General features: G+C 34.0%; 1 protein-coding gene across 3 annotated transcripts in view; it reads left to right on the top strand.

The window, feature by feature from the left end:
* Nucleotides 1-14,655, top strand: part of THEMIS (thymocyte selection associated) — a 229,016-nt gene that overhangs the window by 35,686 nt on the left and 178,675 nt on the right. For all 3 annotated transcript variants that reach the window (XM_074333551.1, XM_074333552.1, XM_019729460.2), the window contains exon 2: nucleotides 8,084-8,242. In XM_074333551.1, the coding sequence (XP_074189652.1) occupies nucleotides 8,084-8,242 (159 nt within the window). The remainder of the gene's footprint in view (nucleotides 1-8,083; nucleotides 8,243-14,655) is intronic.

Genomic DNA, 14,655 nt, shown 5'->3' with positions numbered 1-14,655 from the left:
GCTGTCAAGGCTGCTTCGATGTCCTGAATCATTTTCACTTTGGGGAAGAGTCAGAAGTCTCACGGTGCCAGATCCAGTGAATAAGGTGGATGAGGATACACTGTAATGTTTTTATTTGGCAGAAATTGCTGTATTCCAGAAGCAATGTATGATATGAAGTGTTGTCATGATGGATGATGATTTACGGCACACATTAAAACACACCTTCTCTCAACCGTAGCTCTTACCTGACTGACTGCACTGAAAAGTTGAAACTTGTCACACACTGTTACTAAGGTACGATGCGCCGCTTCCCATATTGAAGATCCCTGCTTTTCCGTTGGATGGCATTCAGAAGCAACATTAGCCTTATTTTTCAATCACAATGTCTCTGTGTCACACATCACTTCTGATATGGCAATTTCAGTCAAATAAAAATATTACAGTGTGTCCTTATCCACCTTATTCGCTGGATCTGGTACCATGTGACTTCTGCTCTTCCCCTAAGTCAAAATGACCATGAAAGGAAAACGTTTTGAATTGATTCAGGACATGGAGGCAGCCACGACAGCACTACTAAACACACTCACAAAAGAGGACTTCCAGAACTGCTTCAGAAAGTGGCAAGAAGGATGGCATAATTGTGTTCAAAGTGAGAGGGAGCATTTTGAGGGGGATTATTGGCAATGTGTCTTTTACCATAATAATTTTTTTTTATTTAAACATTCACCATATTTTTTAATCACACCTCGTATGGTGATGGAAGGAGAACTGACTCTGGGTGGTGAACACACAATGCAATATATAGATGATATATTATAGAAATGCACACTTGAAACAAATATCACCCCAATACATTTAATTAAAAATGAAAAGAATGCAAGGTAAGTCTAATGTAGGACTGGGCTGGAGATACTTTATTCCTGGCATGCCCTCTTCAGCTGAAGGGTAGTCACCTGGAACTTTATGCTGAGAGGATTATTAGGCCTCATCTGGATTCAGACAGTGCTGTGCCATGGAAGATTAGTGATGGGAGAAAAAAATGGTAGAATATAGTTTAGACATTTGCCATCCCTATCATAAGAATACCTGACACACTAGTTACATAGAACTCATGGAATTCATTTTCTAGGGGATTTTACCTGCTTGTGGCTTTGGACCTTATCTTGTGTAGGTCTAACAATTCAAAGCAGCCAGAGTCAATTAGGTTCAAGCACTGCTTCATACAACTCAGAAGAACATAATGTACAAATCAGAATGGCAGTAATAATTTGCAATTAGAACTATTACTGTCAAGTTGATTAAAATTCCTGTGTCTTTTAGCCAGTGTACCCAGGCTGCTGGTGACATTGAGATAGATGAGTTAATAATACCGATTAAGGCTTCATGTATTATGTTATAACTTTCCTTTTTTCAGTGTGTTCAGATGTTACTCTAACTCTCTAACTCCCTGTGACTTATCCTGGCTCCCTGTATTACTGTGGTCATTCTTTTGAACCTAATGCTTTAGGGAAGTGCTTCTCAAATGACCTGTGGTCAAGGTCTAATTTATTTTATTTTCCCAATCTATCATGGCTCAGTACTTTAACAAAATGCAATATAAATAAATTATTATAAAAATAAAATTAAAAAATAAAGACATACACAATATAGCATATTTGTATTATTTAATTCAGTGGGTGTAAAATAACGTTAAAATTCCTATAAAAGTTTCTAAATCTTTACATTCAATTTCTGAACTGTATTTCATAAGCAGACTAGTTCAATGCCAATGAACTTAGGGAAAATTTATAATATGGTGATGCTTTATTTTTATGCATTGGATGAACACATTATAGTGCACTGGAGCCCCTGTATAAGCAATCCAACCAGTATATTTACATTCATTAAATGGATGTAGAGAACAGGTTTATTATTTTAAATGGGTATAGAGGTCTATGATAGCTTTACTTAACATTTAGGATATAAAACAAATATATTAAAGTATATAAAATGTACTAGAAACCAAGTCCTTTCTAAAACAATAAACCAATTTTCAATGCAACATTGTTCATATAAGAAATTATAATATTATTTATGATGACATCTGGAAACTTAACATTTGGGTAAAACGTGGGGAATATTTGGTCAATAATACTGTTAGGAGATGCAGAACCACTGATTTGTTTAACCATCATAAGGAAATGTTTTGTATTTGTGTGGGAAGGATATTCATTTCATTCTCCCACATCTCACATCCCTTTGTTTCTGTAATTGTTAACACAAAAAGCCACAATGATGACTTCTCTCATACACCCACTTCCAAACCCTCTTAGTGCAGTTTTATTTACTCTATTAAATTGATTCTGCCATTAAACAAACATCAAGTTTTCAGCTGGTATTTAAAACTGTGAATCTTTCTTCATCAACCACTAAAAGTCATGTAAGTGACATGTATTTCCCTTAGAGTAGTTGAAAAGTTGGGCATATTCTAATTTCTGGTCTCAATACTATTTTAATTTGCTTTATTGGCTCCCAGGCTCCAGCCTTTCTGACCTGTTGTGGCTTTCATTGCTTCCTAATATTCAGACATTTTAAGACTCACCAACATTTGCTAGTCTCTAGCACATTTCTGTTTTAAGCTTTACTTCCCAGATAACACTTAAACTCCCAACTCAAAAGGAGGAACTTATACCATGTTTCCCCGAAAATAAGACCTAGCTGGGCAATCAACTGTAATTCGTCTTTTGCAGGAAAAATTAATATAAGACCCGGTTTATTTTACTATAAGACCTGGTCTATAATATAATATAATATAATAATATAATATAATATAATATAATATAATATAATATAATATAATATAATATAATATAATACCAGGTCTTATATTAATTTTTGTTCCAAAAGACGCATTAGAGATGATGATCCGACTAGGTCTTATTTTCGGGGCAACAGGGTATTTTTAGAGGTAAGAGAGATTGTACCTTAGTTCTTAGTGTGGCCATCATTTTTCTTACTACCTAATTCCAATGTTTTGCTGTCTTTATATTGATATTTTGGAAGTGGAGTAAGAGAGTCTCTGTGACCTTGAAAGATCATTTCCTATCAATATTCAGATATACTTCTATGTGGTATATCCAATAGGTAACTGGTAGACTCTACCTCTAGTAAAGCTGCAAGCTTGTTCTTGCTTACTTGTTTTCATACTGCATTCTAAGGAATAATCATACCTATTCATGAAGAGTAAAGATGTATCTCCACTGGCAACCCCAGTTTGATGTGGTTCTATATACACTGTCATACAGTATCAAGCACACTTTACAGATATAATTTAACTCCTCCAAACTTATCTCAGATAATTTCATTTCCTCCTCAAGTCCAGCAATATAAAAATGGCAAACATAGTGGTAAAGTGGCAAACTTAACAAGTAGAGATTCATATTACAGAATAAACCACCCCAAGTTCCTTGTCTAGATAATTCACAGGTGGCCAGCTAATCTCAGGTATGCTTGTACATTTGATATGAAACATGCCAAATGAAGCTACCGTATTTCCCTGAAACTAAGACCTAACTGGAAAACAAGCTCTAGCATGATCTTTTCAGGATGACATCCCCTGAACATAAGTCCTAATGCACCTTTTGGAGCAAAAAAATTAATGTAAGACACAGTCTTATTTTGGGGAAAACACGGTATAACCCATGCCAAAGCCTTGGGTTGACCATGCGTTGAACTGCTGACATACAAGGACTACTACTATTTTCAAAATAATTTATTGTCATTTTACAGCAAAGCTAAGTTATAATTCAACATTTACTAAGGATCTGCTAAGTGACCAAAATTGTGTTACTAGCTGTGTGTATGTGAGGATGAGTATAAATGTAGTTAAGCGCTATCTCTTCTCTAGGAACTCATAATAAATTCTAAAATATACATAATATCAATGGTCAGAAAATAATACCTTAGTAGAAGGCCGTGATAATAATCACGTAGGGTCTATAATGGAGATACATGGAAAGAGCACAGAGGAAAGAATTATTTCTCACTTAGCAAGGCTTTAAAGAAGACAACGAGTATGAGCGGAATATGTAGGGTTGGTTGAACTTTGACAGGCTGATGAGGAGGTGAGGGGATGAGAGGCCTGGTGTGGCGGGAGAAGGGGATGGGGATGTGAGGGAATGGGTGCATGTTGAGTCAAGAGAAAAGAAAACCTTCTAAATGATATGTTTCCTTTCCCCTGACTGCCACACATTTTTAACTTTGTAGAGGAAATGGGAGAAAATCTATTGAACCGATTGTTTTGGTTGTTCTGATGTGATCACAGCATTGCTCATATGAATTGTCAAAAAGGGGATGAGCTCATAAAAGGATATTAATGTGTCGTTTTTATTGAGCAAAGTAGCATTACAGAGAAGGTGATTTCAAAGGCACATGGCTTTTCAGTACAGCCTTCAGGGGCGATGTTTGATCACTGACAACAGGCTGCTTTGTTCCAGCTTTCTCTGATGTTGGGCATTATCCTGAATACATATGCTCTGACTTGGAAAGAATCAGTCTGTAAAGATTAAATAGATTTGAGATTTGCATATTCAAAATGTATGTCCTGTTAAAATGAAATAAAAACTATTTTTATATCTGTATCTAACTATATACACAAATACATAGTGCAGATACAGATCTCAGCAAATTTTTAAAAGGCAGTTACACATTATATGTGCTTGTTCTAAGATTACGAAAATTGGCTATTTTTAAAATTAGCCATTTATATTTTCACTGAGAAGAAAGTATATATTAAGAGACGTTATATTGATAATAAAGTACAAGAATGCTTCAAGTGTCAGGAATTTATGATTTACTGTACGTTTTTATCACCTGTTATGAAAATAACTTTGTAGTGTTAGGTGTTTCTGATTACTCTCTTTATTGAAAGTGGATTAACAGCTTTCTTGGTTAGAGAAAATTGGAAGTCACAAAGAATTAAAGATAAATGTTACAGATTAGTATTTGTATGAGAACCATTTTCTTATATAACTGAAAGAAGTGATTTTCTTTCTTTTTTTTTTTCCAAAAGGAGCGTTATGCTTTAAAAGAAATCTGAACAGTCAAAAGTTTTTTGTATGGTGACTGAAACTTAGAATTTTCTCCTCATGGAATTCTCTGGCTTCCATTCCCTGTGACTTGATATGTAATCTCACATAAATTCATCTTTTAACTTTGAATTCCAGTGGAACCTTTGAAAAAAATGGCATTTCAAGTCAGTCAGTTTATGTTTCATCTACAATTAAACACCCATCGCATTGAAATGAAGCCCAACAGACTTCAGCTAAAATGAAATAGGTTACATTAGGTCCTGTTTCATGTGACGAAGAAAAATCTTATGTCACTGTTCTACTTAAAATATTTTCCTTTCTTTGTCCCACTTTGACTGTCTTCTACTTCAAAGACACCGAATGCTTCCTCTGCGTGACATGTTCTTCCTTCACTGGTCAGTTTTGCAACAATCTCACAACAGAGGCTATTTCAGTACTGCATTTGTTGCCTTGGCCAGTGCTTTCCAAATGTTAATGTACTTATGAATCATCCAGTGGTCTTGTTAAAATGCAGGTTCTAATTCAGCAGGTTTGGGGTCTGGCCAAGATTATAACAAGCTCCCAGATGATGCTGTAGACCACACTTTGGATAGTAAGCACCTAGATACATATGACCTCTCATTAAATTGGGATTGAAAATGTAGATTTTTCTGACTTTGAGTTTGCTTCAAATTTTGACTGGCCTTTTTGTTTATTGGTTATTTCATAAAGATGCTGCATATCTATACTTCCTCTACTTCTCTAGTCTGTTTTCTTACCACTTTCCTTTAGTACTTTACATTAGAGACATAACAAACTGCTTGAAATTTCCAGAATGTATTAGGCTCATATCTCAGTGTATTTTCAAGTACCATTTCTTCTGCCTGTCCTAACATCTAGTGATGCTTCCTTTAAAACTCAGCTCAGCTCTCATCTCCTCCAGGAATCCTTCCCTAATCTCTTCCCCATGTAATTTCTTAATTAAATGACTCCAATATTTTCCCACAATGACCTGTATTTCCTAAAGTGTAACTTTCTCATAAACTGTTTCAATACCTGCTAACTTGTCTGTTCCCTTCCAGACAATTCTTGGGGGGCGGGGGCGGGGAGGAGGGCGGGGAATGGGGAAGAGATTATGTATTTTATCTTAGATGCCTACTGCCAATCACAATGCCTGACACTTAGTAGGTTTTAATTAAATGTTGCTGAATGAATGAAGAAGAGAGGTTGATATATTATGGTTATGCAATAATATAGTGCAATATTTTCTTTCACGAAGCTTAAAATTGAATTGGGAGTAATAAAAACTAAAGTCATAAAAGTTAAGTACAGGATGAGATAATACCGAAGATGTAAAATGTTAGTATGTGATTAATTGCCAAATGAGGATTATAGAAAGTATTCTGAGTTCACTGGAGGAAAATGTCACTGTGAATTTATTATTTTTTAATATCCCAACTTGTTCTACAAAGGATTTGTGATGGCTGATAACACTATGTATTGGAGCTAATGAAAAGTATGAACATATATGTAGTTAAGGGAAGAGTAAGAGAAAAGGGAGTTACGGAAATAGATTCAACTTGAGGAGCAGATACACTAGCATGTCTGCAAAAATGATTCTTATTAATTAATGGACAGTACGTTTGGTGTGCTGGCTTTTCATTTTCACTCTGTACTTGGGAATTGTCTTCTGCGGGGGGCATTAGTGTCTCCCTTGTCCACTGGCTCTTGGCTGAATTGGGCCAGCGGGCTGCCCTGGCAGAGGATCAAATGGAGGGGGAAGAATGAGATCAGGATATTTATTTTCTTGTGTTGCTTTGAACTGCTGTGCCTCTGTGTAAATTGCCCCTTTGTTAAACCTCTTCAAACTATTCTAATCTGACTGTTCCCTCTGCTCTCTGTTGAGACTGCTACAATTGCAAAGTTGCTTAGAGCTAGATTGGATGTCAGGCTTAGTAATGTTTATGATGACCATTAATGCTAATAAAATGTTTTAGGTGCCTACTATATATCAAGCAAGATTGTATGAGGAGAGGGTTCAATAGAGAAAATTTCAGAAAACAAAAAAAACAACCTAAAATCTTGTGCCTTTATTGTTCACATTTTAATGTGCTAAAGAGGTTATAAATTATAGTGGAGGTAGGAACAATTTGATATGTTTCAAACCCCACAGTTCTGTAATGTTTATTTACATCAGCCTTCAGTTTACTGTTTAATTGTAAAGTGAGAATATCCCAGAAATGTGGTTTTGGGGTTGTTCCTTTTTAACTAAGGATGGAATATTCTGAATTTTTGCCTCTCCTCTTTTCTGTTGCTCATCATCTGGTCATTTAACTAATTGCCCTTCTTCCATCAGGAGATATAAAAGGAAAATCAATGAGTGAAAAGCTTAGCTTTAGCATCTATGATAAAAGGTTTGTTAGGAAGGAGACTGAAATCCTGAATTAAAATAAAGCTTTTCAATTTTTCTGGGCTGGTCTGCCCCCTATTGCCATAAACATGTTGAGAGACTTTCCAGCTTGCCAAAAATCAGGATAAAATGGACAAAAGTCTTATATTCATGATGATGAAGAGAACCAAGCCTAAGAAGCAGAAATGATGCTCTTGATATAAAGCCATGTTGTGCTGACCCTCTATCTTTGGATCTCGAATTGTGTTACAACCTGGTTGGCAGTACTTACTTAGATCATTCTTGACTCATCTGAACCTAATTCCGTGACCCTGCAAAAAAAGATCATAAATCCTAGTAGGGGAAGACATGTTTGTCGTTTGACCTTGGACAGATGAGCCAAAGGTGCTGAGAAAATCTGAATTCAATTTACGATAATAACAAAAATAAGGTTGTTTATACTTTGCCCAGTGGATGAAGTGAAAATCTAATATTTTTTCTGGTACATGCTGTACGTTTTTCCAAGCTTGATTAAATTCCTGTTTAGTAGGTAGCTAACAGAAGCACTAAATAAAAACATTTTGTACGAGTCTTTTGACTACTACTTTGTTCTTCATTATTTAATCCTTTAAAAAAAAACTGCTTCTACTCTTCTTTTTTTCAGGTTCTATTTATGAAATGTTTGGAAATGAATGCTGTTTGTCAACAGGAGAAGTGATTAAAATTACTGGTCTCAAAATTAAGAAGATCATCGCTGAAATTTGTGAGCACGCTGAAGGTTGTGAGTCTCCACAACCCTTTGAACTACCTATGAATTTTCCAGGTACAGTAATTACAACCATTTCTCATTTGCAAAACTTCATTGTTTCATATATATATATATCAACAAAAAAGTGGTAGGTTTTTTTCTTTCATTCTGGGGCAGTGGGTGAAAGAATCAGAATTCTTTATAGTTCAACAATTTTAAGGAATAATGGGCAAGTATTTTCTTCTCTTTTTAAAACATTCTTTACTTAGGAGTTAATATTTTCTGTTAACAGATAGTTAGTGAGTTTCAACTATATGCACAACCAGCTATGCTAGATAGTGAAAATGAAGAAATCAAAGATATATTTTCATAAGTTATGTAGAGCTAATTAACATGAATTAAACATAGCAACCTTCTTTATGCCTGTTGCTATTATTCTAGCTCCCTGGGTCACTGCTAAACTTCCCTGTCTGATCTTACTGACAAGTCTGGGTGGGTTTTTTGTGTGTGTTATTTTTATTATTATTATTATTTTTTAGTTTATTCTACTTACAAAATTAGCTCAAATATCATGTCTTCTGGAAAACTGTTGCTGATCCTCTAACATAAATTAGATATCTCTCTTTTATGTCCCCAAAATTTCGTGAGCACCATAGCATGTTCCTTATTTTAGACATTGGTGGTTTTCTTAATTTTTTGTTCTCTAGGCCAGGGGTTGGCAAACTTTTCCTATAAAGGACCAGATAATAAATTTTAGACTTCACTGCCAGATGGTCTCCATCACTACTCCATCTGATGTTGTAACATAAAAGAAGTTATAGATAATAAACCAATGAGCATGGCTGTTGTTCAATAAAAATGTATTTAGAAAACAGGTGGCCAGCAGAATTTGACCTGTGAATTATAGTTTCCTGACCTCTGCTCTAAACTAAAATTCCTTCACAGGTAAAATATAACATAAGGGACATTATATTTCTAGTAACAACACATATTCTGGCACAGAGCATCTAGTAAACATTTACAATATAATGTGATCCATGGTATGATTGAAATATGCTTGGGTTCTATCAAAGTCTTGATAAAGATCATCTAATTCTGGTTTGTCATGTTTCAGAACAAATTTTTCTGAGTTATATTTGAATCCCAGCTCTGCCACTCTTAGTTGTATAACTTTGCCAAGTTATTTACCCTCCTGTTGTGTAAAATGGGAATAATAATGTTATTTATCTCCTAGTGTTGTTGGGAGGATTAAATATTGGAATATATTTAAAGTGCTTAGAGCGGCACTTATATAGCAAGGGCTATAAAAAAGCATCAGCTTTTATTACCATTATTAACAGTGTTATTATCATCGGTGGAGTCAGGCAAAGCATTTTAGAGAATGTTATACTTGTCCTGAGGTTTGGGGAATAAAAATAAATTAACTATATGAGGAGAGGGTGCTTCCAAGTGCTCTAATATTCTACCCTCTTCAATTGAAATCTTGTTCATTGTTTAATTCTAATTATTCCTTCCTTACCCCATCCTTTATAGCACTGGTTCTCAAACTTGGTTGCACATTGGAATTACCTAGGAAACTTTAAAAACCTGGATGCTCAGGCCACTTGCCTGAGATAGTCTGATTTATTTGGGATAAAGTCTGGTCATCAGGGTTTCCTAAAGCTCCCAGCGTGATACAAATGAGCAGCCAAGGTTGAGAACCATTGCTTTAGGAGGTTTTCCTAAGTAGTCGAATTGGATGTATCAACTCTCCTTCTGAATTGTGATAGTTCTTCATGCCTTAATCATTGCATTTACTACATTTTGCAAGTAATTGAAGTTATTTGTGTGCTTGCCTTATGAGCACCATCTGCTTAATAGATCACAAGGTTGCTAAGGACTGAATCTGAATCTCATTTATTGCTATAATCCCTGCACTGCTTAAGAGAAGATGTGTATAATAAATATTTAGTAAGTTAAAATGACTAGACTCTTCTGGGAGAAGGAGCATTTCTTATTATAGTAGTTAAAACACTTAGCTTTTGACTAACAGTTTAACTTGTGGAATTGCTATTTACAATAACCCTTTGAGCTTTCAACTGACATAATCATCTAACATCAACTGAGCAACAATTTGAAAAAGGTATTTATAAAACCAGTTTTATTGTAAGGATTGTGGTGAAAATGAAGGGGTAATGGGATTGGTAATGATCAAGGAGTACTTTCTTTCAAAAAAACCTCATAGGTCACAATGAAAGTGATCCCAGATATAGGAGCAATTCTACATCAGCACGAGGGAGAAAGATAAAAATCAAGACCACTAATATTTTTTATAAATTCCAACAGAGATATTTCATTATGCTCTACTCAAAACTTTCAATTTCAACTCCCAGTTAGATTTTAAACTAAAAAGATTCATATACATATAATTTTATTTTTCAATTACAGTTAATACTCAATATTTTATATTAGTTTCAGGCGTACAGCATAGTGGTTAGACATTTATGTAATTTATTCAGTGATCCTTCCAATTAGTCTAGTACCCACCTGACACTATACATAGTTGTTGCAACATTATCGAGTATATTTTCTATGCTGTACCTTGCATCCCCATGACTATTTTGTAACTACCAACTTGTACTTCTTAATCCCTTCACCTTTTTCACCCACCTTCCCAAACGCCCTCCATTCTGGAACCATCAGTGTGTTTTCTGTATTTCTGAATCTGTTTGTGTTTTGTTTGTTTATTTGGTTCTTTAGATATCACATATAAGTGAGATCAAATAGTATTTGTTTTTCTCAGTCTTATTTATTTCACTTAACATAATATCCTCCAGGTCTATCCATGTTGTCTCAAATGGCAAAATTTCATTCTTTTATATGGCTGAGTGAAATCCTGTTGTATATATGTACCATCTCTTCTTTATCCAATTGTCTATTGATGGGCACTTACATTGCTTCCATACTTGGCTGTTGTAAATACTGCTTGAGTGAACATAGGAGTACATATATCTTTTTTAATTAGTGTTTTTAATTTCTTTGGATAAATACCCAGATGTAGAATTACTCGGTCATAAGGTAGTTCTATTTTTTAAAAATGTTTTGAGGAATGTCCATACTGTTTTCTATAGTGGCTGTACCAATTTACAATCACATCAAAAGTACACAAGTTTCCCATTTTTCCATATCCTTGCCAACACTTTTTGTTGATTTGTTAATGATAGGCATTCTGACAGGTGTGAGGTGATATCTCATTGTGTTTTTAATTTGCACATCTTTGATGATTAGTGACGTTGAACATATTTTCATATATCCATTGGCCACGTGTATGTTCTTTTTTGAGAAATGCCTATTTAGGTCCTCTGACCATTTTTTAATTGGATTGTTTGTTTTTTTGGTGTTGAGTTGTATGAGTTCTTTATAATTTTGGATATTAACCCCTTATCAGATATATCATTGAAGACTATCTCTCCCATTCAGTAGGCTATCTTTTTGTTTTATTAGTGGTTTCCTTTGCTGTGCAAAACCTTTTCAGTTTGATGTAGTCCCATTTGTTTATTTATTTTTTTCTTTTGTTTCCCTTGTCTGAGGAGATAGATCAGAAAAAAATAATACTAAGAGCAATGTCAGAGAACTTACTGCCTATGTTTTCTTCTAAGAGTTTTATGGTTTTGCGTCTTACTTTTAAGTCTTTAGTCTATTTTGAGTTTATTGTTTATGGTATAAAAAGTGGTCCAGTTTCGATTTTTATATGTATCTGTCCAGTTTTCCCAACACCATTTATTGAATGGATTGTCTTTTCCCCACTGTATGTCCTTGCCTCCTTTGTCATAGATTAAATTATCATGTAGGTATGGATTTATGTCTGGGCTCTCCATTCTGTTGCATTGATCTATGTGTCTGTTTTTATGCCAGTACCATGCTGCTTTGATTACTATTGGCCTTTGTTATAGTTTTATAGCAGGGAGCGTAGTACCTCCAATTTTGTTCTTCTTTCTCAAGATTGCTATAGCTATTTGAGGTCTTTTGTAGTTCTCAATAAATTTTAGGATTATTTGTCCTAGTTCTGTGAAAAATTCCATTGGTATTTTGATAGATATTGTATTGAATCTATAGATTGTTTGGGGTAGTATAGACATTTTAACTATGTTAATTTTTCTTATGCATGGGCACAGCATGTGCTTCCATTTATTTATATCTTCCTCAGTTTCTTTCTTCAATGTTTTATAATTTTCCAAGTACCGGTCTTTTACCTCCTTGGTTAATTTACCTCATTTATTTCTAGGTATTTTATTTTTTTGATGCCATTGTAAATGGGATTGTTTTCTTAATTTTTCTTTCTGATAGTTCGTTATTGGTGTATAAAAATGCAACCTATTTCTGAATATTAATTTTGTATCCTGCTACTTCAAAATTCATTTATGAGTTCTAATAGTCTTTTGGTACAATCTTTAGGGTTCTCTTCTAATATACATATTTAAACATACTTCCTTATTTGTGAATTTATCCATTTTTTTGTTTTTGATTTCTATTCTATTGTGGTCAGAAGACATATTTTATATGGTTTCAGTCCTTTCAAATTTATTGAAATTTGTTTAATGGCCTAATATATAGCCTATCCTGGAGATTATTCCATGTCCACTTAAGAAAAAATATATCTTCTGCTATTGTTGGGTAGAGTATTCCTCAGATATCTGTTGATTTTTAGTATTGTTCAAGACTTTTATTTCCTTATGGATTTTCTGTCTAGATCTATCTATTATAGAAAGTGGAGTATTGAAGTTTCAAACTATCATTAAGTTGTCTATTTTTCTATTCAATTCAGTCAGCTCTTCATGTAGTTTGGGACTTTGATATAAAGTGTGTATGTGTTTATAATGGTTATATCTTCTTAATGGAGTGACCTCTTTATCATTACATAATATTTTTTATTTTTTGTCTCTGGGTAAGAATTTGTGTTTAAAAGTCTATTTTGTCTGATATTAGTGTAGTCATTCCAGTTCTCTCTTGGTTACTACATACATGGTTTATCTTCTATCCTTTTACTTTCAAAGGATTTGCATCTTTGAATCTAAAGTATGTCTCTTGTAGACAGCATATATTTGGACAATGTTTTTTAATCCATTCTGCTATTCTCTGCCTTTTAATTAATGTTGAATTCATTTATACTTAATGTAATTACTGATAATGTAGGATTTATATCTACCATTTTGCTATTTGTTTTCCATATATCTTAGGCCTTTTGTGTTCTTCTTTTCTCCTATTATTGCCTTCTTTTGTGTTGAATATGTATTTTCTAGTGTATTATTTCAATTCCTTTGTTTTCTTTTAAATAAATTATTTTTAGAGCAATTTTAGATTCTTAATCAAATTTAGCAAAAGGTACAGAGATTGCCCATATCCTACCTCCTCCAAATATGTACCACTTCTCCAATGTCAAAATCCCACAATACCTTTCATGGTTTGTAGCTCACTTCTTTTTGGCACTGAATAATATTTCACAGTCAGAATATACCACTGTTAATTTAGTCATTCACCTACTGAAGAACAGCCTGGTTGCTTCCAAGTCTGGGCAATTATGAATAAAGCTGCTATAAAAATTCATGTGCAGGTTTTTGTGTAGAAATTAGTTTACAACTCATTTAGGTAAATACCAAGGAGGTGATCACTGGAGCATATGGTAAAATTATGTTTGGTTAAAAAAACAACAACTGCCAAACTCTTCCAAAATGGCTGTAACATTTTGCATTTCTACCAGCAATGAATGAGATTTCCTGGTTCTCCACTTCCTCAACAGCCTTTGCATTGTCAGTGTTTTAGATTTTGATCATTCTAATATGTATACACCTATGGTATCTCTTTATTGCTTGATTTTCAGTTCCTTAGTGACAGATAATATTTATTTACTATGCTTATTTTCCATGTATATACCTTACTTGGTGAAGTGTCTGGTCTTTTCAGGTCTTTTGCCCACTTTTTCTAAAAATAGATTTTATTAAAAATATAGCTAACATATAATATTATATTAGTTTCAGGGGTACACCATAGTTATTCAACATTTATATACCTAAAGAAGTGATTACATAAGACCAGCAACCATCTGACACTGTACTATGCTATCACAACATTATTGACTATATTCCCCATGCTGTATATTACATCTCCATGCCTCGTTTGTTTTATACTAGGAAATTGGACCTCTTGTTTCCTTCCCCTTTACCTCCTTTTTAAAAAATTTATCAATTACAGTTGATATTCAATTTTGATTATATTAATTTCAGGTGTATAGCTTAGTGGTTAGACATTTATATAATTTAAGAAATGATCCACCTGACTAGTCTAGTACCCACCTAGCACTAACATATGAGTAGTTATTACCGTATCACTGACTATATTCTCTATACTTTACTTTGCATCCCCATGATTATGTTGTAACTACCAATTTGTACTTTTTAATCCCTTTATTTTCTTCACCCTGCCTCCAACCCCCTCCCATCTATCACCCCAAC

Source organism: Rhinolophus sinicus, linkage group LG05 (assembly GCF_036562045.2).
Source record: "Rhinolophus sinicus isolate RSC01 linkage group LG05, ASM3656204v1, whole genome shotgun sequence".
NCBI lineage: Eukaryota > Metazoa > Chordata > Mammalia > Chiroptera > Rhinolophidae > Rhinolophus > Rhinolophus sinicus.
The sequence above is the reverse complement of the archived record's forward strand: the minus strand, read 5'-3'. Positions and strand labels throughout refer to the sequence as shown.